Source organism: Paecilomyces variotii, assembly GCF_004022145.1.
Source record: "Paecilomyces variotii strain CBS 101075 chromosome Unknown C8Q69scaffold_5, whole genome shotgun sequence".
Classification (NCBI taxonomy): Eukaryota; Fungi; Ascomycota; class Eurotiomycetes; order Eurotiales; family Thermoascaceae; genus Paecilomyces; species Paecilomyces variotii.
The window spans coordinates 1,571,253-1,596,341 of NW_021167144.1; the positions used below are offsets into that span (position 1 = coordinate 1,571,253).

A 25,089-nucleotide genomic window follows, 5' to 3' on the forward strand; every position below is an offset into this window, starting at 1 on the left:
AGTACCGACAGAGGGTTACTCCTTTGTTGCCGTGGCTTCCAAATAAAGGTTAGACAGTGTTACGTCTATCTAGAACCTTTTTGTTGTACAGTACTTTGCAATGCGACATCTATACGAATGTGTGAGAGAGACTACTGACAGTCAGTCAATTTGCAAGGTGTCAACAGTAAACATGGACCGTAAGTAACTAACGCATCGGCCCATTTTGAAAGTTGAGATGAATCATGACCCGTCTGGGTTTTTCCAAATTCCTCCTCAATGTCTGTGCTCTGTATGATGATTTCGGAAAGATCTAGTTATTGGACTGAAAGTAGTCCCGACAGAATGGCTCTAGATACTCTCATCGTACGGCCTCCAGTGGTGGCGCATATTTGTCAATTGACAAATCGTGCGATATCAAGTTCGTATAAACCATCTAAACACCTTCAATGGGCTGAAGTATTTACAAGACGGGATGAAGCAGAAGACCGCGACGCAGATCCGAAGGTGCTCTGTAAACAACGCGGGAGATACTGTAGGTAAAAAATTAATGATTAATTTACCACGGGTTTGGTAAAAAAAAAAAAGGGGGTCCTTGTCAGGATCTACAACCGGCGCGCCACTGTTGACAGCGGGTGCTCCAGGAAACTCAAATCTTTCTCTCCCAGTTTCCCCTCTCTTCTTTAATAATAATAATATAAATAATCCATATAGGCAACAGAGTCAGACAGACAACCCCACTATGACGGCTAATTTTCAGCAGAAATTATTAGTCTAGTCTAGTTCATTATTATGCAGTTATCGCAGCGCGCGGATCAAGAGTTTGTCTCTTATTTCCCATCCCATCTCTATCTGTACTACTGGCAATTTGTATTTAGATTACTCCACGAACATCTCTCGTATTTAAAAGGATTAGGGTTCGTGGTCATTTACTATTAGTTATGAAAACCAATACGAATCTGGAATGACGCGGGTTATTATTAATGATTTAATTGAGCAAGCACAGACAATGGAGTATGTACTCAGCAATTCTAACTCAACTGGGGATAAGGGGGAAAAAACGCCATGTGCTTTGCCGTCAATCCCGCCCGCCCATTTTCGTCCTTTTTGTTTCCCTTTTGGACTTTTCGGGGGCCCGGCGCGCGGAAGATCGATAGTCTAGTCTAGCTATCTAGTCTCGGTAGGAATTAATTTTTCTTGTTCCCGAGAACTGCGAGATATGATTGATTAGTTACCATCGATAACTGTAATACTATCGGAAAAGGGGACTTAGATGTCTTGACGGCTTAACGGTCCGTCGGTTCCGTCTGGTCTATCTACTGGACTCTGCTGTGGATGGATGTCTTGTTCGACAGCGGCGGTGTTTATGAATAATCAATAATAAACTGCACTAACTAGATAGAATTTAGATACTCCTGAAGCCTTAAGGAGAGCAACAAGAAAAAAAAGTGTTAGCACTAAAGTAGATCAACAATAATAACAATACTATTCAGGTATAATTGATCTACTTTGCATTCAACCCTGCAGGGCTTAAGGGACATGGATTTTCACAGGGGGTAGATAGATAGGGCATGAGAAAAAAGGAATAAAAGGGAAGAAGCTGGAATAGGATAAACCGATTCCAGTAGTGATAAACGATGGACGGACCATGAAGGAGAAGAAGGGCGTGCTCATGATCATGGATCATGACGATAACTGATAACTAATAAGCACAGGGATAAGAATTAATCCTCATAATATACTCCGTACTCCGTATATTGTACCAAATGACTGGGGCGGGGAGCGAGTACCGCAGACTCGGTAGACGAGCTCCAGATGATCCTCTGACCGGTCAAACTCAGTCTTTCTCTCCCTGGTTTTGATGATGGTCTGGTTGGTGACTCCGTATCTGTAGATGATGATGTTCCATGCATGCTGTCAAGTCAGTTGTCCCGACGTAAGGATTAGTGCGGTTTGTGTATCTACAAGGAATACTCTAGGACATAAACCGACCGGGGATGCGAAGCGTTGGAATCGATTGTATACTCCGTAGTCTGGGATTCGTTTTGGCAGGTAAGTGATTAGTGACTCGGGTAAAGAAATGGTATTCGCTGAGTCGAGTCAACTAGCAGGAACAGCACGAGGGTGTCAATAATAATCATGCAAGTCAGGTTATGACATTCTTTAATTGCCCGGGGCAGAAAATGGCAAAGGAGTCTTGGCTGGTGTCTCTCCTTTCCCGAAGTGGCGGGGATGGAAATCAATTTACAAAGCCAGCGCGGTTAGGCGTCCAGGTCAGTTTCCGAGCGACAGAATTTGGCGCTTTGTTAGTGCTACTCCACGCGATCATCGATTCTCATGCACACCGTCTCTTTGCCAGGTCGGTCGTGTCCGTGTGCCTGGTGGAGGGAGTCTTGCTCTGTTTGCGGGATGGTTAATATCGACAACGAACAATAATACATAATAGCCACCGTTTATCTCGACTGAATCGGAGGGAACGAGAAAGGTTTTCTTCTGGGGAACAGTCCATGGGAGGTTGACTTGACAATAACAATAATAATAGGAGGTTTCTATTCTTAAATGATTTGCCTGGGAAGAAAACCCATGTTGGACTAACCATCCTGCCTGTTCCTTGTCGCAATTACCGCTGGGAGAGAATGGCACGTCTGACTGATCATGTTTCACCGGTCAACTGCCGTACCTTGCATGCAGAAAGCGCGAACTAGCATCTGTCAAAGTGTCGGTTAATAATGTCTCATTGGCTTGGTTGTTGGCATTGCCTTCTAGCCTTTTTCTCCGTTTCTATTTCTGGTCCCCGCCGGTGTTTTGGGTGGTGAATTCCTTCTCGATGGACTTGATGATTTGATTTTATCTTTGATCTTCGTCTTCGCCTCTCAATCTCGCAATTGATGATGTGGCTGGGAAAGAAGAGATAAGGCGATTGTGAGATGGCGATTCTGGGGATCTCGACTGGGAATTGCGTTCATTAATGACTTGATAGCTCACGTCTACTATAGAATAGAGATGGGTACCAGATTCTATAGAAGAAACCTTCGTGAGCGCTCTGGAGAGTCTGATTTGTGGTCCTGGACTGCTTGACAGCAGCAGAGTTTGCCCGTCCTGGGGGAGAACTCGTTAACTTGTTCTAGCGTCCGACTCGTTTCCCAGGGGTTCGCCAACCAGAATTGCCGATGGATGAGATCTCCGACCAGACGGATCGCCCGCGATCGCAAACAAGAGAACTATTATATTTTCTTTTTGGACGGGACCAGAGATAGAAGGGATGATAGTCTACAGCCACCACTGGCTGCCTTTTCTGTCGATCGAGCTGGTTGCACGGCAGAGACAGTATGTTTAGTTACAGTTACACAGTCCTGTCAGTCGAGGATCAAGCAAGGGACAGTGGCAGCTGGCTGAACAGAACAAAGACAATTCCCCGTCTTCCTGCAGAGAGAACGTGCAGCACTGCAGCTTTCTTTTCCCCCAGTGTCACCCACAATGGGACATGACACCAAACACCAAACAACAAACAACAAAAGAACCATGGTATCACTATGACTCCGTACTCATCCTGATACACGAACCTGTCCACTTTTACCCGAATCTAGAGCTTCGTGGGGCCCGCCAGATGAGTTGTTCTCTGTGCTCAGCCCTTTTCTCAAGACGCCAGGCACCCGAGGTCAATTCAACGAGAAGAATTGTTGACGGCGACCTTCATCTTTCTGCTCCACGAACTTAGACCGCAGAGACCCCTGAAGCGTTCCACTCTATCACAGACTAAGAAATGGGCTAAACATGGGTAAGATACGCCCGCTTATCCAGGTCGATCCTAGACAGTCCACTACCACGTCGATGCTAACCATCGTCGTCCAAGTCGATCTCGCCAGTGACGCAGGCTCTCAGTTACCGGTGGCCGCCGGGCTTGGTCCTCCGCGCACACGAGTACGGGCCTTGGGATTGTTCGCAAGCCTCGAGGCGCTTGGAGCTCCACGCTCCACAGCAGCAGGCACTAACAGTTCACAATGAAAGCCCGGTGATCGCCCGACTCGACTTTCTTTTGCGTGGTTCCCTGACAGCGTGGTGCTGGCCAAACGATGCTAGATTAAGTACTACTACGACTGCCCCTTAAGCACCCGGATCTGCCTCTCTCTCTTTTTATCGTGATGGCCCGGACGTGATTTCCAGCGCCAGTCTCTCGTTTTGAAGCATCTACCACCAATTCTTCTTCTTTCTCCCATCCTTTACTTCATATATTTCTTGCAGGGCTTCTCACGGGCTGGGAATCGGTCAGATCAATTGCACCGCCGCCGCAGTGTTCGATTCCTCTTCGACCTCGTTTTCACAATATCTCGAAGACGTCAGTGTCCTTTTGCTCGTCATTCGAGTGTTCCGTGGAACTGGGTGGAGTTCGGTTCCGGTTCCTCGTGGATTTGTGCTCAGGAACACCTGTTTCCGTGGACCGGGCCCTGCGATCTTGTGGTTACGGACCGGCAAGTTACGGTTCGTGTCCGGAACAAAACAAATCGGATTGTTTGACCTCGGCGAATTAGACGTAGGTATATGAGAGCAGATCGCTCCTATAGCCATGGCGCGCCAACAACCCAGGTCGTCTGTTGTCATCCCAGCCCGTACATCCAGTGCCAATGCTCAGAGTGTAGAGCAATCTCAGCCTCGAAGCACCGGTAGGAAGGACATGCACTCGAACTCGAAGGCGCAGAAGATCTTGGGCACGATGGAGCTGCCGATGGATAGTCGCTGGTCGAAGATGGGGGACAGGGACTCTGCGCAGAGACAGCATGGGATGCGGAGCGGACACTCGACGACTCGAACTGAGCGCAATGGCAACCTCCAACCTCCATTTAGCCCAACCGAACATGCATCATCGCCGAACTTGCGCGTGCGAGCCTCGTCGCCGTTGCTAGGCCAGAGCTACCGTGACCGCGGCCCTTCATTCTCTTCCGTCCAGCCTCCTCCCACGAAGCCTATTCACCCGTCAGAGTCGTCCACCTCGCTACATAGTGGCTATAGTTCAAAAGATACCTCGGCCACCTACTTCAACCGAACTCCTGCTTTGCCCACAAGTTGGTCAGGCGACAAGCCCGACAAAGCGACGGAGGGGGAACAGGCAAAGGGTAACAAAACGCCGAAAACGCCCACGAAAGAATCTAAGAGAAAGGGACGGCCTCCGAGGATTGATCTGTCGTTACTATTCCCAAGACCAAAGGCCTCCGCGGCGCCTCTCCTGTCTCCCCAGAGAATGATGGATTCGCCATCCCCGGTCTCTGCTGGCTCCGAGTCATCCATTGGCAAGGCTAAGAGGTCCGACAAGTTCTACTCGTTCGGTAACAGGCTTTCCAAGACACCGCCACGATCCAGTGGAAGTTGGAAAGAAAAACATGCTACAGTTCGACAGCTTGACCCGATGCCTCCACTGCCAACCGCGAAACATACTGATTGGTACGATTCTCCCGTGGAGAAAACAATCTGCTGTTCGGGAGGAGATCTCACCGTGGAGATCCATGAGCGGGAAGAAAAGAAAGAACAGGAGGAAGAACCGGCGCCAGTCACGATTGACCGTGAGCGTCAGAAACCCCCTAAACATCGCTTCAGCACTATGCCCTCGACTAGGCCACCCAAGCCATACGATCGAACGAAGAGAATGTCATCCCACAGCTCTCTAACTGCTCGCAGCGGCGACTCACATCTGAGTCCAAAGGCCGTGAACAATCTCTCTAACACCATCAAAAGCTCGCTCGAGACATGGCAATCTGACGGTCGCCTGGGATCTCCGGCCGGTACTACCGGTTCTGGAGCCATGTCCAAGAAGAGCAGCAAAAGCAGCTTTGGGAACGCAGACCTTCATTATTCAAGTGTCCTTTGCTTGTCATCGTCGGAAGATGAGGAAGACGACGACGACGACGAAGGAGTCATGGCGCAGAAGTCTGCCACCGATGCGACTTTCCGGAGTAGCGTTGCTACATACGGAGAACATGAGCCGGAGATCTGCACGGCATCCACTGTCCAAGCTGCCAAAGGGCCGACGTTGACGCGGATTCAAAAGCCAACCCTGACCTTGCAGGAATCTCGCCAGTCACGACGTAACCAGTCTGTACGTCGGGATCCCTCAGTATCATCATATAGCAGGTCATCACGGCTCTCACGCCCTCCAAGTGGAATTCCTACAATATCAGAACCTGAGAACGAAGAGACGGAAGACGGGGTTCCTATGATGCGATCTACCCGTTCCAAGTCTAGCAACAGGCGGAGCCGAATTATTTCTGTCACCAGGCAGGAAGAATTCCTTCTGGAAGCTATCAGACAGAGGAAAGGAAAAGTGACGCCTAGTCTCTTCCACGAGGCTTCGTTTGCATCGCGAGATTCCGATCGAAACTCGACCCTTTCCGTGAACCCGCGCGAATCGACGTACAATGCGGACACCTCTTTTTTACGCCTTAGCCCTGGCATCCCTGCCTTCCCGGAAGTCTGTGGTTCGACGGATCTCAGTGTAGCTGATACGGAAAAAGAAGGTTCGGTCACTCACAGCACCGGTTCGGATACTGAGCAGAGGACCGATAACTCTACCGTGTCTCCACGAGTCAGTTTGATTTATAGTGATACTCTACCATCGCCGTCCACCAGCCGCGCCTCTCCAATGACACCGACTCTGCCTATCCATCGCTTCTCCCCACCACCGTTGCACCCACCGCCGCCGTACGCTCTACCTCCGGTCCCGGAGAGCCACAGCCAGAGAAGGCACTCGCGGCGGCGCACTGATAGCAGTGAAGCGATTATCATCAACGAAGGCGATGATTCGAAGCAGGAGGACGAGTTTCCTGTGTGGGCCCTCGGCTGGAACGAGCGATCTAGCATGACCATTGTGCACTGATTCGAGTCTGTGCCGAACGTTATCAATCTCTTTTCATATCATCCGTGCTCTTTATCAATCCACGATCGACAAATACGCTCTCTACATCTCCTAATTATTTATACCCTTATTTCTCTTTTCTTGTTTGACTGAGGCGCATGGTATGTACAATACGGCGGACGTTCTCTAGCATTTTGCGTTTTTCTTTGGGTTATGTTGCGAACCAACGTACGGACCCCTTTTCAGGTCTCGTGCCCTCCTGTACTATATAGTGGTCTTTTTTTGAGCCCGCATGGGGCGTTTTGACGTTCATAGTCGGCTTAGACTTAGAGGTTTAGAGCGAGGATTATGTTCTCAGGTGATGGCGAGCGTCGTTTAGGCTGCATCTGTTACTCGTATAGAACCCCGCATTAATGACAGAAGATTTCAATTTCCGACTCTTTCCTTTTGGCCTGGAAGATCTTCGATCCCGTAGGCGTCTTTTCGGTACGAACAGGCTCACATGAGACTGATGGTGTTGGGAGCTTTCCTGCAGTTGATCAGCGCCCATGACCTGTGGTAGGACCCCCATGCAAGCATCGATCCATCTAGCCTCAAAAGGCGCCCAAAGAGAAACGGGGCTTGATAGGATGACAATTTTCTTCAATTGGCAGGGAAATCATCTGGCATACAGTGGACGACGGCGATCCAGAACCGCCCACGCTAAGGTCGCACAAGGGATCTGTAACAGGCTAAGGATAGGAAAACAGCCTACCAGTGTACCAGATGACACCTTAGGCTGGTTATTGCACCTGAAGCCAATGCTAAACATCCAACTAGATAGAGTCCTAGACTGTGCGATCCACCGTTCCGACGTAGAGAGAGTTACCCCGGATCTGACAGGCCCTCTCCCTTTCCTGTCCACTTGAATAATAAATCGCACTTTTTTCCACCCAACGATCCTGATCTCGGTCATTCTTGGACCGCCAGCAGACTCAAGAAGAAGGAGATATTAATATCTCTCTTTCTCCAACTGACCTTATCCGCTCCTTTCTTGGTGGGCCTGTCCAAGGTCGTGTTAGTCTAGCATCTTGTCTTTGCCCGGTTTGCAGGCGGACCCAGGCAAGGCAGGGCAAGGCAAGGCGAACCTCACCGCTCACGCGTCAATCCCCTTTAACTAACATTCCTCTCACCTGTGACCGACGTAAGTGGCAGCAGCTGGTGGACGCTCAGGATTCTTCTTGTCCTTGTCTGCCACGCAGTGGTCTCTCGTCACCTGCACTGCAGTTGTTCTCTCTTATAAACAAGGCCTGGGACAGTCGACCTGGAGATCCGAGGGCGCTGAGCGTTCCCTATTTCCCAGGCACAACCACCGAGGACAAACACCGGCGCGGAAACTAAGATCGTCAACATGGGGGAAGGCCCGCAACGCTCATCCTCCTGGATAGGAATTCCGCTACGACATCTGTCTGTGATTCTGGTAAGCATCCTGGTTGCTGACGAGGCGGTGGGGTGTAGCTGCTCCGATGTTGCAGCGTCGCGATCGCGGAGAGAGAGAGAGAGAGAGAGAGCAGAGCTGAAGCTGACATGACAATCGAACTATACAGCTAGCGATCCAATACACAGGCTTTGCACTGGTAAGGACTTCTGAATAGGATTATGATGCGACCATGAAACGGATTGACGCGCTGACACCTCCCTAGCTGCTACACTATTCCCGTGTGATGCCCACTGTCGCGGGCAAACGCTATCTGACATCAACCGCCGTCTTCCTTAACGAAGTAACTAAGCTCGCGATCTCCCTGACCATCGCACTATACGAAGTTTCTAGGAACGCACCGCCCTCCGTTCCCGCGACGTCGCTCTTCTTTACCCTCTCTAGTGCCGTTTTCTCGGGAGACAGCTGGAAGCTTGCGATCCCCGCCCTCCTCTACACGTTGGCCAACTCCCTCCAATACATTGCTCTTTCGAACTTGGAAGTGGCAACGTTCCAGGTTACCAATCAGCTGAAGCTCCTGACAACAGCAGTTTTTGGCCTTGCCTTGTTGGGGACAAGCATACCTCCGCGAAAATGGGCGATTCTCTTGTTCCTTGTGGTCGGAGTGGCCCTAGTTCAGTTGCCGAACGGAGACTTGGAGGGGCTGTCTTACAGAGATGACGCACATCTCTACTTTCCCAGATCCCTAGAGGAATGGAAGAGAATGGGCGGTACCGCTGCCCATCTGCACAAGCGTTCTGCCACATATGAGGGCATCCAGGAGGATGAGCTGTCACAACTACCGCGCCTCGATGCGACCATTGGCTTGCTCGCAACAATCGGGGCATGCATTTCGTCTGGACTAGCCGGCACTTACCTGGGTAAGGTGCTCAAGGATAGCTCGAACCCGACATCTCTCTGGATCCGCAACGTGCAGCTGGCTTCCTATTCGATATTCCCGTCTTTGTTTATCGGAGTTGTCTTTCTTGATGGCGAAAAGGTCGCCAACAATGGTTTCTTTGAGGGTTACAATTGGGCCGTCTGGGCAACCATCATCGTGCAGGCTTTGGGAGGAATTGCGTCTGCTTTCGCCATTGCCAATGCCGATAGTATTGCAAGGAACGGCGCAGCTAGCCTCAGTATCGTTCTGAGCACTGTAGCAAGCGTGTTGTTTTTCGATTTCCAAGTTACAGGAACTGTATGTCCGGACTCATATCCTGCTTGTTTTTGTCTTTTGGTTAAGCCAAGCTAACATAGATTGTCTACAGTTTGTCGTTGGGGCACTCATCGTTCTTATCGCAGCTTACATTTACGGAAACCCGACTCCGGGTTCAAGCAAGAAGGCCCTTCGTCCACCACCCATACGCATAGATACCTATGAGAAGGATATCGATGGCGATAATGAGACTTCTCTATCACCGCCGACGAATGACTTTTCGATCAAACTTCCCACAACGCCCCTGCTCAGCCAGACGGGCATATCGACATCTAGACCGACGTCCCCTAACCCTCGAAGCACAAGTGGAAGTTACCTTTCAAAGCAGGAGAGAGATTCATAAATGAGACGATCACGATCAGGTTACGAATCTGCAGAGATGCATCAGATAGGAATTCCAGGGGAGGAAGTTGGCAATAAAATAACAGCATGACTTGGTAGACGGAAAAGCACGGTTTGATTTACGACAGCGGGAATGTCTCATCTCCTGCTTTCTATGCCTTTATCATGGTGGTTGCTTATCAGTTTTGATTTTAATTCTCTATACCCGAAAGCCCTCGCAAAAAAGACATTGGCGTCGAGCTTGATGTATGTATATCTACGAGCAAATATGGGAATTGATTGGTTAACATCGCTTACCAGGTGATATTTCTGGTCCTTTATCTTGATAGTAGAAGCCTATTAAAGTGATTTCCTATATAAAGCCCCTGCGTAGCAGAAACGACTCCCCGGCGGGAGGCAAGCAAGCTTCGCAGACACGTGCTTTTCATGCATAGTACCAGTATGCTTCATGTGCACCGCCCTTTTCATCCAGCCTCGACTTTCAATTTCCTATCCCCTGAAGCTTTGCATGAAGATCTCATCCATCAATATCTGAACAAATTGAAGCTATCATGCAGAAAAGAAAGCATACCTCTCCAATCACTCCTTTCCATTACCCCCTATCCCAACGACAAAACAGCCCCCGCTCCCATCAGGCAAGCTCCGGCTTCAATTCGATTACACAGGGTCTATCAGGAGTCATCTCTTCTTCAGTACGCTTCTCATCTCCATCTACAAACGAGAACCATGATCTGATTGATGGACATGTGCTTGGTCTTCAGATGAATGATGACTTGCCTCTGGATGCTTTTGGTGTGATACCACGAAACATTCCTTTCTGGTTAGAGCCAGAGACTGATTAAGTGATTTTGTAAGATCGTGAGTTGCTGGCTCAATTAAACGAGGAAAATCAGAATCGAAACGAGAGTCTGGTGGATAAGAATGAACCTTCGATCACCAGACCAGCGGCGTTCAAGCGGATGGATGCACCCCAGACTCCTGTTGTGAGGCAGAGTTCGAAGTTCTTCGGGAATTGTAAGTGATATTTCTACTATAAGCTCCTATGGATTCTGCTAAGAAAGCTAGCGAATGGCTCTCGAACGACACTTCGTCGGAGTCTCGAATCGAGCTCCCCTGACGTCGGCCCACCGTCAAGTCCATTATTAGTCTTTGGATCGCAAGGGAGACGTTCCCTAGGACAGGGCATTCCTCTCTCACAAAGTCGCTCCTATGCTGCGCAAGCGGTAGAAGCCGCGTCCAATGAGCCTTATACGAGTCCCGATATCGAGAGACGGATATCCCTGAGTCATGCACCACCAATTATCCAGGGTATCGCTCTGGTTCCGGTTCATGAACTTCCAGATCGTTTCAAATCTTTGTTCAAATTTCCCATCTTCAACGCCATTCAGTCAAAGTGCTTCCAACATGTTTACCAGAATGACTACAACGTGGTTGTATCAGCTCCCACGGGAAGTGGAAAGACAGTATTGATGGAACTAGCTATATGCCGGCTTATCACAAACCTAAAGGATGGGCAGTTCAAAGTAGTATATCAAGCGCCTACGAAGTCCTTGTGTTCGGAGCGGTTCCGTGACTGGACCTCGAAATTTACATCTCTCGGCTTGAACTGCGCAGAATTAACCGGCGACACAGATTACGCGCAGCTTAAGAGCGTTCAGAATGCCTGTATTATCATAACCACGCCCGAGAAGTGGGATAGCATGACGAGGAAGTGGAAAGACCATGCTAGACTACTGCAACTGGTTAAGTTATTTCTAATCGATGAGGTGCATATTTTGAAAGAGACGCGTGGAGCTACACTGGAAGCTGTGGTCTCGCGTATGAAGTCCGTCGGTTCAGATGTACGTTTCGTCGCTCTGAGTGCTACTGTCCCAAATTCGGAAGACATTGCAACCTGGCTTGGCAAGGACGCAACAAACCAGCATCTCCCAGCACATAGGGAACGATTTGGAGAAGAGTTCCGTCCGGTAAAGCTTCAGAAGTTTGTATATGGGTACCAGTCGAACGGGAATGATTTTGTGTTCGATAAAGTCTGCAGTACAAAGTAGGATATTCCTCTTTACTAAGTATCTTTCTGCTAACATTCGATCATGCAGACTCCCGGAAGTCATACTTAAGCATGGTTGTGGCAAACCGATTATGATATTCTGCTGTACGAGGAACTCGTCTATCGCTACGGCGAAGGAGTTAGCCAATCTTTATGCATCGACAACACCCTCGAAGCGAATGTGGAAAGGACCTGCTAGGCCTATTAACGTCCAGAACCCAGACTTAAAAAGTATTTCACTTACTTGAGGCCAAGTCTCTCTTTCGTCTTTGATACTAATCGATTTGCAGATACCGTTGGTTCCGGAGTAGCATTTCATCATGCTGGTCTCGACAGTGGTGACCGCCACGCCGTAGAGACAGGTTTCCTAGGAGGTCAAATCAACATAATATGCTGTACATCTACGCTTGCCGTCGGCGTCAACTTGCCATGCCATTTAGTGATTATCAAGAACACTGTTGGCTGGCAAGACGGTGGGTGCAAAGAGTATTCCGATTTGGAAATGATGCAAATGCTCGGTCGTGCTGGGCGGCCCCAGTTCGATGACAGTGCCGTGGCTGTCATATTGACCCGAAGAGAGCGTGTTCATCATTATGAGAAACTTGTTTCTGGCTCTGAGAGCTTAGAGAGTTGTTTGCATCTGAATCTGATCGATCACCTTAACGCGGAAATTGGGCTAGGGACAGTTACTGACATCCAGTCAGCAACGAAGTGGCTCGCGAGCACATTCCTCTTCGTCCGGATGAGGAGGAATCCGACTCATTATAAACTCAAGGAGGGAGCAGATAGGAGAGATGAAGACGAGATGTTGCAGCAGATCTGCGAAAAGGACATCAAATTACTCCGAGAGACTAACCTAGTTACCTCGGAGGGGAAATTGAAAGCCACACAGTTTGGAGACGCAATGGCCCGATATTATGTGAAATTCGACACCATGAAGGTGCTACTGTCCCTTCCACCCAAGGCGAAGTTGTCGGAAATCGTAAGTCCTACGGCTGGGAACTCCAAGATGACAAATCCTAACCTGCGCAGCTCTCTGCAATTGTTCAAGCCGAAGAATTCAAGGAAATCCGCCTAAAGTCCGGGGAGAAGTCACTCTACAAAGAGATAAATCGCGCTAATGGGATCAAGTTCCCGATAAAAGTTGATATTGCACTGCCAGCACACAAGATATCGCTCCTTATACAATCCGAACTCGGGGCGGTGGAGTTTCCAGCCGCTGAGCAGTTCCAGAAGCACAAATTATCTTTTCAGCAAGATAAGAATTTCGTGTTCTCTCATGTGAATCGGCTTATACGATGTGTTATTGATTGTCAGATCTACTTAGAAGACTCTATAGCAGTGAGAAATGCTCTGGAGCTTGCACGATGCTTTGGAGCTCGCGTCTGGGACAACTCACCTCTGCAGATGAAGCAGATTGACCAAATCGGTGTTGTTGCTGTCAGGAAGCTCTCAGCTGCGGGGATCACTAGCCTTGAGGCACTAGAGCTCACAGAGCCGCATCGAATCGATATGATCCTAAGCAGGAATCCACCGTTCGGAGTCAAGCTTATTTCAAGAGTTGCAGACTTCCCCAAGTTACGGGTGACTATCAAGATGATAGGAAAGGTATTTGCGAGTCTGGGTCTAAGAGGACATGGCTAATTTTTAATCTAAAGGAAACCAAACCAGGAAAGCCAGTCAAAGTTAACTTCAAAGCGGATATTGGTTTTATGAATGAGAAAATACCTCTGTTTTTCCAGAGGCGTCCGGTTTATGTGTGTTTCCTTGCGGAGACTTCTGATGGCCGTATGGTAGACTTTCGGAGAATGAAGTGGGTTATTGACGAATCCGAGCTCCTTCACTACATCTTTTCACTAAGACATGAAAGTGCCAATAAATTACAGAACAGCTACGAGATACTGCTCCAAGCGGAGTTGAGGAGTGCATTTCAGCACATCACTTGCTATGTGATGTGTGATGACATTGGTATGACACGAGTGAAGTCATCATACAGAGTAGGGTATGACTAACTTTGGGAAGCTGGAACTATGAAATACGCTGAGATCAAACCTGAAATACCAGCGTCATTCTTTCCTGTCGCAAACACGGCTTTGGGAACTAAGCAGACGGACAAACCTCTGATGAACACTTCACGCCGGCGCAGTAGTGATATATCCCGCAGCAATACCGTAAAACATCCGGATGTGGATGAGTTCGAAGGGGACGATCTCGAGGTTAATGACTTTGTGGCAGCAGGAAAGTCAAATTTCTCATCCTAATAAGGTTCGTCACTAACTGTCGACAGGAGATGATATGTCGTGGTTTGTAATTCAGGAGGAGTCTCCCAAATTCGGACCTCAAAAGCAGAATCAACTGCCAAAGTCAAAGGAAAATGGCAATACAATGAAGGCCAAACGAACGATGAGTGATGATCAGGAACGGCCGACCCAGCTACCCAATGGGAAGTGGGCATGCAATCATAAGTGCAAAGACAAGTCAAGGTAATATCATCTGGATCTTAATTATTGGGGCAGTGAATAACAGCGCCAAGTTGCAAACACTTTTGTTGCCGGGACGGACTTGAAAAGCCACCCAGAACAAATAAGAAACAAGCGTCTACCAGCGAAAGTAGGCGGGACCCGAATCTGAACCAATTGACGATCTCAGCGAGCCTTAAGAAGGATGGATCAGCTACTTGCAATACCCCAAAGGCCGCAAGAAAAGTCAATCGAATTGATAGCATCGAGATCGTCGATTTGAGTCGGTCATCGTCTAAGAAGCTCTCTGCCTCATGTTCAGGTAGTGATAACTGGCAATCTTCTAATACAGTCACGTCAAAAGCTTCCAAGCTGAAGCATCCGTCACACAGCTCGTCGGAGATATTGCCTCAAAAGCACGCGACAGGGTCTTATATTGACTTAGATCCTGATTTCATACACGCCAACAAAAGGTCATCTTCAAGCGAATATGGAGATAGCGGTCTGGATGACCTTCCCTCTCCATCGGTCTTGCTCGATAGCCATGGAAAAACTGCAGTGAAAGCGTCCGGTAGATTAGCAGATCAGGGGGCTGGTACGACCACGCAGGATGATGCCATGAACTTTAAGGATCTTTTGGTAGATGATGGCGACGATATCTGGCTTCTATCTGAGAATGTCGTTTGTGACATGGACAACGTGAAAAACGGAACCAGCAAAAGCTCGAGTGAAGAGAACGTCAGCTCCGCTAATATAACGGACATCAGTGGCTCCCTTGAAGCACTAAGTCCTCTCACTGGTTCCAGTCTAGGGCAAAGCCATTCTCCCTTCCTGAAGACGGGCAGTGATCCTATGCTCGCGCAGGTTCCAGACACGGAGGCTATTCACGGGCAGAAACGTGGTACCTCCCTGACTGAAGGAAGCGAAGATGAGAATGTTCACCGGAAGAAATTTAGGGGTTGTGAGGTATACAATGATGATCTACGCGGAGTCTCCCCTAGAAAAGACGACATAAGTTCCAGAGAACCACTTGCAGTCCCCGACGGCTGGGAAGGAATCGACAAATCTCTCCTGGAAGAATTCAAAGATATAATCAATTTCTTCTGATCCAACAACATAGTCGTCCGACTCATCTTCTCCTATCTGGACGCGAACGAACTATGGGTTCATGCATGTATCCCGTACTATATACATTCATATAGGCGTTATACCTGAGGCATGATCGAAGCGCTAGTCTATGTCTCTCAATATTCATAGTCCTAAAAAAGGAGGCTGATCATATCTCCCAAGCACTATATCAGGAGGAAGCTTGAGGATTTAAGATGGTTGTTATAGTTAAATAGCTCTAGTTAGCATGTGTAAGCAGAATTGACACTACATTTAAAAGCTAGAATGTCCTACATATCTCGAGTACTTGTATCGAATCATTGAGAGGACATCATCGCAATCACACAAATACAAGTCGAACGATGACAAGTGACGGACAGATAGTCTCAGCACATCTCAACAGACCCCTCAAGTGAATTAAACTTGCAGAGCGAAGAATCAGTCATATCACTTTCTGCTATCCATTCCCTCAACAATTCCCGAAGTTGACGGAGCCACCCATCCAGAAAGAGGAAGTGACCTGGCTTCATCCCCCAACCCCAGCTGAAGACAGCTATATCACCGCCTGTTCCCATCCAGGAAAAGAAAGAGACCTGTGATACTCACGTGGGATACAAAACGTGACTTGTCTCTTTTCTAGAAGCTCAAAGGGATTTCACAGCGTATAACACAACGCGTAGCTCACCGCTCTGACACTCGCGCACACTGTTATTGTTGATTATCTGGCGGCCGCCTCCGATATCCAGGTCATATGGAGAATCAGAAATCAAAACATTAGTGATCTTCCTTCTTTTCTGCCGCTGCATTCTTCTCTCCCACAACACCATGCCTGTGAGTTTGAGCTCTTCTTATCTGTTACATCTCCTTAACAAGATTTCTCAATCGTAAGGTTGCTTGATTTTTGATTTTGAGAAGAAGAGGACTCAGCAGAGAACTGAGTTTCTACGTCCTGGTAAGTCCTTGTATGATTCATGCAGTTTCTGTTCCTTGTGATGATATTGATATCGGGTATTGTTACTCCTAATATCGGAGATTGGAGACATATTAATTTGGGTCTGAATTGGTATCGTTAGCAGGGATATTATCTTTTTGTGAATTATCTCTCAGGAACTTGGGCTAACAGACCTGACCAGTGTGGCTACGACTACAAGTCAAAATGGGGAGGTTGAATTACTCTGCGGTTAGTACAGCATGGTTCTATCATGGTCTAGGTTCTGACTGCCATATTCAGAGAAAGATTGAAGGCTTGAAGGCGGGACAAGTCTTGTCAAAAGATCTGGTATGCTTCGAGTGTCTTGGTTTGGTTGATTGTCTATTCTGACGTTCTATTGCAGAAAAAACGGATCCCACCCGGAATCTTCTCCAAAGCTGCTGCGCGAGACCCGACTTTGGAGATCGACATTGCTGATAAGCACTTGACGGACGAAGGATTCGACCTATTCATCGATGATCTGATAGAGTGCATCGAGTACAGAAACGACGAACATCTAGATGGGATTGTCAGGCTGGCAGAGCTCCATCTACAAGGCAACTGTCTGACGGCCCAGTCTCTGAAGAAGCTCGCTCGAGTTATCTCCCTCAGTGCAGGAGACCTAAGAGAGCTCGACCTTTCCGATAATAAGATCGAGATCCAACAGCTGGAACATCGTATGACATGGCAGGAGTTTCTTGAATCCTTCCAGGGATGCTACGTCCTCAAGAAGCTCGACCTCAGTCGAAACCCTCTTGGACCTCGTGGGGCGGAGATCCTAGCCCGATCCTATATGCAAAGCGAGCTGGACTTTTTGGAGTCCGGTCTAGATGAAGTGGAAACGGCCGCATGTGAGAACGAGGACCTTAATGAGAGAGTGCACTCCTTGACGCTTGGTGCTGGGAAAGAGAACCAGACGCCTAGAAGTAGCTCCAAGAGGTTGTCCAGCAAGGGAGGGACCCCTTTGTCAGGTATGAAGCTATTCCTGAAGAGAAACCTGTACATGTGAAATTTAACTCTTTTTCAGGCAAACAGTCCCTTTCGTCAGTAGAGAAAATTCCAACTCAGGCTGATGCCAAGCACTATGCTTGTACCAGGGGACTTCGTTCGATTCCATATCTGATCTTATCTGACATATGCATGACCAACGCCTCTGCTGTACACCTATCCACCATGCTAAGTATCCATCGTCCAGCGGAGCACCTTCTCAGCTATCTTCCTGGAGGAAAAGCTCTCGTCCTGCCTGATACGGCCACTCATTGCAAAGGGATCATATGGCTACCAAACAAAGACTTGGGCCCCCTCGGCCACAAGCTGCTAGATATGGCGGAACGATTCCGCGATATGGCGTCTGACATTGACTCGGACGAAGAATACGCGGAGGAGTACAACACGCCTTCGAAGATCACCGGTTACGATGAGCCTTTGGCGACCGATAGCCCGTCGTATGACGACGGCATCAGAAGACAGCGCCAAATGCGAAACAAGATGAGCATTGAATACTCGAGGCTCGCAAAGAGAGTGCGTATCGAAGTGTTGCAGGCAGAAGGCGTCCACAGTGCAGATATATGGAGCGTTACTTTGAAGATGATGGTCATATGCCGGGCTCTACTTTTGGATGATAAGGACCGTCATGCGGATGCATCAACAGGGGACGGACATCAACCTGAAAAGCAATCGGAGGAAAAGGGAGAAGGTACTCTCGAGATTAGAGAGCCAGCAGCTTCTGTTACTGCAGCAGACATCGTGCGAGGACGTTACACCTCGCACGGTAACGACTTTGCCTCAGAGTTCCCAGCACTTCCAACTTCCAAGCCAAACTCGACAGTTGAGACTCCGAAAAGGTCAAGAAATGACCGCCATTCGACGCCGCCTTCGCAGAACCAGACTACACATGCAAGCAGTCCCCACGTCCGTAACAGTCCCGCCGTGTCTTCTTCATCTGGGAAAGTCTCATGGCGCTTCGGCCTACCCATTGAGGTTTGGCGCATGATCATTTCTGAGGCTGTAGGCGCGAATGGAATCCTAGATAGAGAACAACAGCTTCGCGTTATGAGATATGCTTCCGATTGGAACGCGCTTGCCTACGAGTTAACCATCACAGGAGCTGCAGAGCACCAGCAAATCTGGAAGTTCATCGATACTGTCAATTGCTTCACATACAATCCGCTCTTCTGAAGTATAAACAGGCAGGCAGAAGCTATGACTCATTAGCATTGCAGGCGATGGCAGGGGTAACGCGTCTAGAAATTTCTTTACCATTTCCTTTCCACTTTCGAGTTCTTCTCATTTCGATGCAGCAATTCCTTTTTGTATCCTCACATCACACCACAAGCATTTCGGCGACCGGAGTCCCCTTCTTTTCAAAAGACATACCAAATTGATTTCGGAATTGCCTCTCATCAAAAGGAGTTCATCATTAATTCTGTTCTACTTCCTTGAAAAGAAAAAAAAAGGGGGGGGGGGGGGGGATAATGCTGTCTCTTCTCTCTTTTTATCCGTCTCGGTCTTTCAGTCATGGATAATTGTACGCATAGGTATTTTACATTAGTAGTCAGAATTAAGCACATTTGGTAGTGAAATATTCAGCCAAAGCTTTCTTTAGACCTAGATAATATATCCCTGGGGGGGGCATGGTGGGACGGATGTTCTATAAGGCTCTTTGATAGAGACATCATCCTCCATAATCATCGCGGACGCAAACTTGCTCCTCATCATCGTCACTAGAATCAAACACCTCATCAGGAGCATCAGCAGCTCCACTAATCGCAGCAATTCGGTTCAGAGTCCACTGCATCTGTAGAAGATCAATGGACGGGAGGGGCTTGTCTTTCGGGTCATCGGTGGTCAATATTAGCTCGTCTCCAGAGAGGATTTTCTTTTCCGACAAACAGTCGAAAAGCTTTGCCTGGCGTGGACCCGAGTCTAAGGTCCCAGAGAGGTTAGGGCGTATTGTGATTCTAACTCGCTTGTTGTAATCCAGACACTTCAACCAGAAAAAGCGAACTCGTAGTGACTTTTTATCGTCTGCCAGGTGCAGAGGCTCAAGAGCAAATCGAGCCCGACCCCATAGCTTGTGTGTATTTGAACAGAGTGTTATCAAATTCTGACACACTTCCGTCTATTAATCTCCGATGACTTGTCTCTGCTAGGCAATTATATGGTCTTCCGTTTAAAAGGATCTTAACGCCGCCCAGAAAACGAGAACCAGAGACAGGCCCAAACGGCACTGTCTATAGTGCAGATACCACTTAGAGTCTCGAGATCCTTAAGGAGTCTCTCTCTCTCAAGGTCATCGAGCTCTCGTGCAATCTCAGTAAAACGATTTATGGTTCTGATTGACTAAGTCGAGATATGTCTGACGAAAGCTTCTCACATATATACTTTTCCAAGGCTTCGGTATATTGTATTGAACTGCTTCCACTTGAGGATGCACTGATATCACCACTCATTGGTCTTTTCCACCCGGCAGCTGCCAGCGGGTTGGAAGGCTCTGTATAAAATGGGTCTTGTTGATACAAACATATAGATTTCCAGCGCCGCTTGTTCCCGGTGAAGTTGCTATAAAACGAGTATTTTGAAAGTACCCATTTGGATGCCCTTGAAGAGTCGGCTCTATCATCGAGCTCAAGTCTTAGGGGGGTTCTTGAGCACGTATGGCTCGTCTTGCAAATCACGTACCCAAAAGCTTGGGTTCGTCTATCACAAGCAGATATTTCCGAAATCATCTCCGTTCCACTCTATATAGCGAGGAAGAGAAAAATCTAGAGGAAAAGTCCGAAAGGTCATAACAGGTTTAGTATATACTGGATTCTAAGGAAACTGGATGGGTGATGGGTTAGAGAATGTAGAAAATATATAAGGTTCTATAAGGGATGACTATCCAGAGTACTTATCTAGCCTGTTTTACGCAACCAACAAGTTCTGGATGACGAGTCCACTTTTGGATAAATATATACGCAGACGAGCAGATCTACTGAGAAGATGCACGGAAGAAAAACTCTGATGCGAGGAGGAACTTTCTATATTGAAGGATGCATAGTATTCATGGGAATTCCCCACAGGATGTATTCATTGCGTACACTTTGTGTGATTTGAGCCACGGTGAAGGGGCACGAGAATATAGAAAGACCCCGCAGTTGATGCAGTGGAAGGCTCTTCCTTGAGGTAAAGGCTGATATTATTCTGGTGAAGATCAGTGGAACCACTGCTGTGATTGAATCTAGAGCCCGTCATTGTTTTATGCCGTCTGTATTCCCTCCCGAGAAGATGGCAACGAGCAGAAGGGCGGCCATATATATAGTTCCATCTCTTATTTCCACGACCGCCGGCAAGCTCCGACGGAGATTCCCTACGCACGTGATGTGACCCCAGATCCGCGTGGATTTAAATACCAACTGCAAAGAATAATGCGGTGATGAGAGACATGTATTATCTGCGAGATAAAAGGTCAATCGGTCTCTTCAATTATTATCTCTTCGCCCTTCAACCCAATTGGTGATACATCAAAGAATCGTCCAGCAGCCGCCAAATCAACCTTGCTTGCTGAGATACCTAGATGAGAATCTCTACCTCCCTGCAAATAAATGATAGCGGTGGCTACGTTGGCAGTATCTGATGCGGAACCAATCTTGATATTATTCCATTTGTGCTGTACGATAGCGATACGTCTCAAGTGAGAATTACCGGCGGATCGTCCGAATTTAAAGCTTTATCTAACTCGCGCTATCTAATCTGCGGGGATATACTTGACAGCTAAGTAATACTTACTTATCACCCGACATTATCCGCCCACTCGCCACTCCACCTACAGGAAACTGCAGAGCAACTTGTTTGATGGTCCCATTGGAATATAATCAGTTCGCGGCCTCATGCGCAGCCCATAATGCTAGAACCAGCTGTTAAACAGCAACTCTACCATTCCAATTACAGAAAAGGTTATTCTGACGATGTAGACGTGCTCCGCGATCTCGAGTACCCAAGTCTCAAAGGTGCGCCCTCATATAGAGCTTGTTTGATTTCACTATGGTGTTGACTATGTTGCTTCTTCCCGCCTACAGAGACAACATATTTGGACCATGCAGCTACCACACCATATGCAAAGTCTCTCATCGAGACCTTCTCGCGTGACTTAACCGGGAACCTGTTCGGAAATCCTCACTCCGCATCTTTGTCTTCGCAGCTCACTACTCGCCGCATCGAAGACATCCGCCTGCGTATGTTGCAGTTCTTCAATGCCGATCCTGAAGCGTTTGACCTTGTCTTCGTCGCAAATGCTACGGCGGGCATAAAACTCGTTGCTGATGCGCTACGTGATTTCGATGGATCCGGGTTTTGCTATGCGTATCATGTGGATTCACACACCAGTCTGGTAGGCGTGCGGGAGCTGGCAGAGAACGGCAAGAAATGTCTGCTGTCAGATGCAGAAGTAGACAGATGGATTGCAGATCTCGAACAGGACAGCCCTGATGAGAAGGCCTCGACGCGCCTATTTGCATACCCAGCACAGTCGAATATGACAGGAAGACGTCTACCATTGAGATGGTGCAAAGAGATCCGAGAGGCTACCGACAGCGGAGGCCATCAGAGAACTTTCACCCTGCTCGATGTGGCCTCCCTTGTCTCTACTTCCCCATTCGATCTAAGCGACGCTTCAGCTGCGCCTGACTTCACGGTTCTCAGCTTCTACAAGATCTTCGGCTTCCCTGACCTTGGAGCTCTGATCGTCCGCAAGGGCGCTGGCGATATCTTCCAGCGAAGGAGGTACTTTGGTGGCGGCACGGTAGATATGGTCGTCACGCATGGAGATCAATGGCACGCTAAAAAGGAGTCTTCCGTGCACGACAAATTGGAAGATGGTACACTTCCATTCCACAATATCATCGCCCTAGATTCAGCACTTCAGACGCATTACCGATTGTACGGCTCGATGGCTAACATATCCGCGCATACTGGCTTATTGGCGGATGAACTATTCAAGCAGCTATCCTCAAAGGTGCATTGGAATGGGAGGAAAGTATGCCATATATTCACATCGTCTGCATCCGGGTGCCGAGACCCATTGAATTATGGCCCCATCATCACGTTTAATCTACAGGACAGTCAAGGTGGATGGGTCGGTAAATCGGAAGTCGAAAAGATGGCTGCCGTTAGAAATATCCAGATCAGATCCGGGACGCTGTGCAACCCAGGAGGGATGACTGCTCAGCTGGGACTATGCGACGACGAGATGAAACGCAATTTTGCTGCTGGTCAGCGATGCGGAGACGAGAACGATATCATTGATGGCAAGCCAACGGGCGCTTTGAGAGTCAGCCTCGGCGCAATGACTAACATGCGAGATATTGAAGTGTTTCTTGCATTCATTGATGAGTTTTATGTTGAGAAAGCCCCAGAATTGGACATATTGCGCGTTCCTATGCAGGTACCGGATCCGAATTTCTATGTGGAAAGTCTCTGCGTCTATCCGATAAAGAGTTGCGGCAGCTTCAAGGTAGCCAGTGGCCAACGCTGGGAGATCAGAAGGGAAGGGTTTGCTTGGGATAGAGAATGGTGTCTCATTCATCAGGGAACAGGCGTGGCCCTCAATCAGAAGCGATATCCCCGTATGGCTCTGATTCAGCCCTATATTGATTTGAATCGAGGAGTACTACGGATTACCCTCCCGGACCATTCTGGTTCTGATCCTCAAAGTCTCGAGGTCTCTCTGGCGAAAGAAGATCCAGACCTTGTTGCGGCCGAGATATGCCGGAGTTCCAAGAAAACATCTACAGTGTGCGGCGACTTGGTGACAGTCCAGGTCTACTCATCCCCGTCTGTGTCGGCTTTCTTCTCGGACTTCCTCAATGTACCATGTACACTTGCTCGGTTCCCACCGCAGACCTCTACACGTTACTCAAAACCTAGACGTCCGTTTGTTCGCAAGACCAAGCATACTGGCAATGACATGCCTGGTGCCTTTCCGGAACGGCCGATGTCTTCACCTGAACGGCAAAACCCGATTCTCTTGTCAAACGAAAGCCCGGTACTCCTCATATCACGATCATCAGTGAACCGTTTGAATGAGACTATCAAAGCCAATTCCAAGAATGGTGGTAGGATCAGCAGAGCCGTTGCTGCGGATGTCTTCAGAGCCAACATCGTCGTTGCGGAGAACACATCCAATGGTTCCAGCCTCCCAAACATTGTTGAACAACCATACGCTGAGGATAGCTGGATGTCACTCTGCATTGGTCCCGAGAGACTCCAGTTTGATGTTCTAGGACACTGCCAACGGTGTCAAATGGTCTGCATAGACCAGCTTACCGGTACCCGCAGCGAGGAACCTTTCTCTACCCTGGCGAAACACAGGAGGGTTGACGGGAAGGTGGTCTTTGGAAGACATATTTGTTTATCGGCTGACGAGAGGTCTGACGATAACTTCTCTGAACCGAAGACTATCATGGTTGGTGATACCGTTATCCCGAGCTGGGATGGAAGGGTCTGAAGATCTATATAACAATATCTATTTACTTGCATGGCAAATGTATGACCGGTTGGAGCTTGGTTTAGGGCTAATCCGTAGCCTCAGGATATCATTTATACATAGCATACTGCTGAAAGAAATATGGTATGAACCAATGCTTTCGTAAAGTAGATGTATTCTATTTGTACATTTGATGGGATCTCTCCCTTCTACAGCCCATTTGTTACCATTGCAAATAAAGACATAATTCGCCGTCCCGTTTGTACGAGTTGAAAGCCGGAAACGAAACACGAAACAGCTTCCCATGAACCCGGAAAATAGCACCGATGCTGACCCATCTCGTTTACCTTCTCGGCCACTTCTTCCATCCTCTTCCGTGTCCTCTCTGCAAAGAAACAACATTGATTAGTATGAGGTGTTCCGCAGCAAGATTACATAACTTTGGTTATGTGACAAGGGGAAGAGTATCTTACCTGCTTCCACGCGCGGATCAACTCCGGCATCTCCAGCATGGCCTTCTTCCTCTCCTCCAATCTCGTCTCCAGCGTACGCTCCCACTTGTGACCCTTGACCTTCTGTCCGATACCGGTACCCTTGATTGCCAGACCGCGTTCAAGGCGTCTCGTGTCCTTGAACTCTGTCGACTTTCGTCCCGGGGGTAGCAGGGCCTCCACGTTGTATTTCTGGGCCAGTTTCACGAGATCAGCCTGCTGTCGTAGACCGATGCGAGCACCAATCCACTTGCCGGTGCGGAAGTTCTTTCGTGGCAGGAAGGGGTTCGGATAGTCTGGGTTCGAGTAGAGAAGGGCTTTGGCAGACGACCAAGCAGTCGGGTCTCGTGTCTGACCCTTGGCGTCCCGGTTCGGGGTGTATGGCGACGGAAGAGTCCCGTCCGGTGATGGCTCTGAAGACTCTGAGGTTCCTTCTGTAGCAGGGGGTGTTGGGCGAGGAGCGACCTGCGCGGAGTAGATTTGGGGAGGATAGCGGGCGAAGAAGTTGCGCAGTCGGAGAGGGAGCTTGCTCACCAGGCCCTCGGTGGCCTGGACGGCGGACATTATGGCTGCTTGAACGGCAGATGCCACCAATTGATTAGGAAGAAAGACAGCTGGCAGCACGATGGCGGGATGTCTGTTTATTGTTGGTTCTCTCCCTCCGCTGGCCTGTTGCGGTCGAGAAATTCGTGATGCTCCGAAGATGCATCGAT

The 25,089-nt window shown here is 48.5% G+C and overlaps 5 protein-coding genes across 5 annotated transcripts; 4 read left to right on the plus strand and 1 right to left on the minus strand.

Annotated features, from left to right (window-relative positions):
* Nucleotides 1-4,543: 4,543 nt before the first annotated feature.
* On the plus strand, nucleotides 4,544-9,838 carry C8Q69DRAFT_401834 (nucleotide-sugar transporter-domain-containing protein; the record flags this gene model as incomplete). The annotated part of the gene is made up of 6 exons (XM_028627940.1): nucleotides 4,544-6,835; nucleotides 7,803-7,883; nucleotides 8,166-8,282; nucleotides 8,410-8,439; nucleotides 8,506-9,477; nucleotides 9,548-9,838. 6 exons carry the CDS (start codon nucleotides 4,544-4,546, stop codon nucleotides 9,836-9,838), a joined length of 3,783 nt encoding a protein of 1,260 aa, XP_028485499.1.
* A 550-nt stretch (nucleotides 9,839-10,388) lies between these two features.
* Nucleotides 10,389-15,450, plus strand: C8Q69DRAFT_520924 (putative DEAD/DEAH box DNA helicase; the record flags this gene model as incomplete). The annotated part of the gene is made up of 13 exons (XM_028633509.1): nucleotides 10,389-10,629; nucleotides 10,693-10,851; nucleotides 10,903-11,145; nucleotides 11,179-11,881; nucleotides 11,934-12,115; nucleotides 12,175-12,866; nucleotides 12,917-13,492; nucleotides 13,543-13,697; nucleotides 13,755-13,852; nucleotides 13,907-14,100; nucleotides 14,201-14,367; nucleotides 14,418-15,304; nucleotides 15,335-15,450. The coding sequence occupies 13 exons, from the start codon at nucleotides 10,389-10,391 to the stop codon at nucleotides 15,448-15,450; spliced, it is 4,413 nt and encodes a 1,470-aa protein (XP_028485500.1).
* Nucleotides 15,451-16,156: 706 nt separating this feature from the next.
* C8Q69DRAFT_498620 (hypothetical protein) lies at nucleotides 16,157-18,850 on the plus strand. The gene is made up of 6 exons (XM_028632302.1): nucleotides 16,157-16,281; nucleotides 16,340-16,402; nucleotides 16,584-16,630; nucleotides 16,682-16,729; nucleotides 16,785-17,391; nucleotides 17,448-18,850. Exons 3-6 carry the CDS (start codon nucleotides 16,607-16,609, stop codon nucleotides 18,596-18,598), a joined length of 1,830 nt encoding a protein of 609 aa, XP_028485501.1. The 5' UTR covers nucleotides 16,157-16,281; nucleotides 16,340-16,402; nucleotides 16,584-16,606; the 3' UTR covers nucleotides 18,599-18,850.
* Nucleotides 18,851-21,072: 2,222 nt separating this feature from the next.
* Nucleotides 21,073-24,024, plus strand: C8Q69DRAFT_269964 (molybdenum cofactor sulfurase). Its single transcript, XM_028626782.1, has 2 exons — nucleotides 21,073-21,411; nucleotides 21,481-24,024. The coding sequence occupies exons 1-2, from the start codon at nucleotides 21,306-21,308 to the stop codon at nucleotides 23,904-23,906; spliced, it is 2,532 nt and encodes an 843-aa protein (XP_028485502.1). The 5' UTR covers nucleotides 21,073-21,305; the 3' UTR covers nucleotides 23,907-24,024.
* A 15-nt stretch (nucleotides 24,025-24,039) lies between these two features.
* Nucleotides 24,040-25,052, minus strand: C8Q69DRAFT_467748 (putative 60S ribosomal protein L25). Its single transcript, XM_028630644.1, has 2 exons — nucleotides 24,359-25,052; nucleotides 24,040-24,270 (listed from the first exon to the last, which is right to left on the minus strand). Exons 1-2 carry the CDS (start codon nucleotides 24,938-24,940, stop codon nucleotides 24,229-24,231), a joined length of 624 nt encoding a protein of 207 aa, XP_028485503.1. The 5' UTR covers nucleotides 24,941-25,052; the 3' UTR covers nucleotides 24,040-24,228.
* Between the last annotated feature and the right edge of the window lie 37 nt (nucleotides 25,053-25,089).

Coding starts and splice junctions, on each gene's coding strand:
- C8Q69DRAFT_498620 (XM_028632302.1), top strand. CDS start 16,607: ATGGGGAGGTTGAATTACTCTGCG. Junction 16,631..16,681: donor GGAGGTTGAATTACTCTGCG/GTTAGTACAGCA, acceptor TGCCATATTCAG/AGAAAGATTGAAGGCTTGAA. Junction 17,392..17,447: donor GGGAGGGACCCCTTTGTCAG/GTATGAAGCTAT, acceptor ACTCTTTTTCAG/GCAAACAGTCCCTTTCGTCA.
- C8Q69DRAFT_269964 (XM_028626782.1), top strand. CDS start 21,306: ATGCTAGAACCAGCTGTTAAACAGCAACTCTACCATTCCAATTACAGA. Junction 21,412..21,480: donor CGAGTACCCAAGTCTCAAAG/GTGCGCCCTCAT, acceptor TCCCGCCTACAG/AGACAACATATTTGGACCAT.
- C8Q69DRAFT_467748 (XM_028630644.1), bottom strand. CDS start 24,940: ATGTCCGCCGTCCAGGCCACCGAGGGCCTGGTGAGCAAGCTCCCTCTC. Junction 24,271..24,358: donor TGATCCGCGCGTGGAAGCAG/GTAAGATACTCT, acceptor GTTTCTTTGCAG/AGAGGACACGGAAGAGGATG.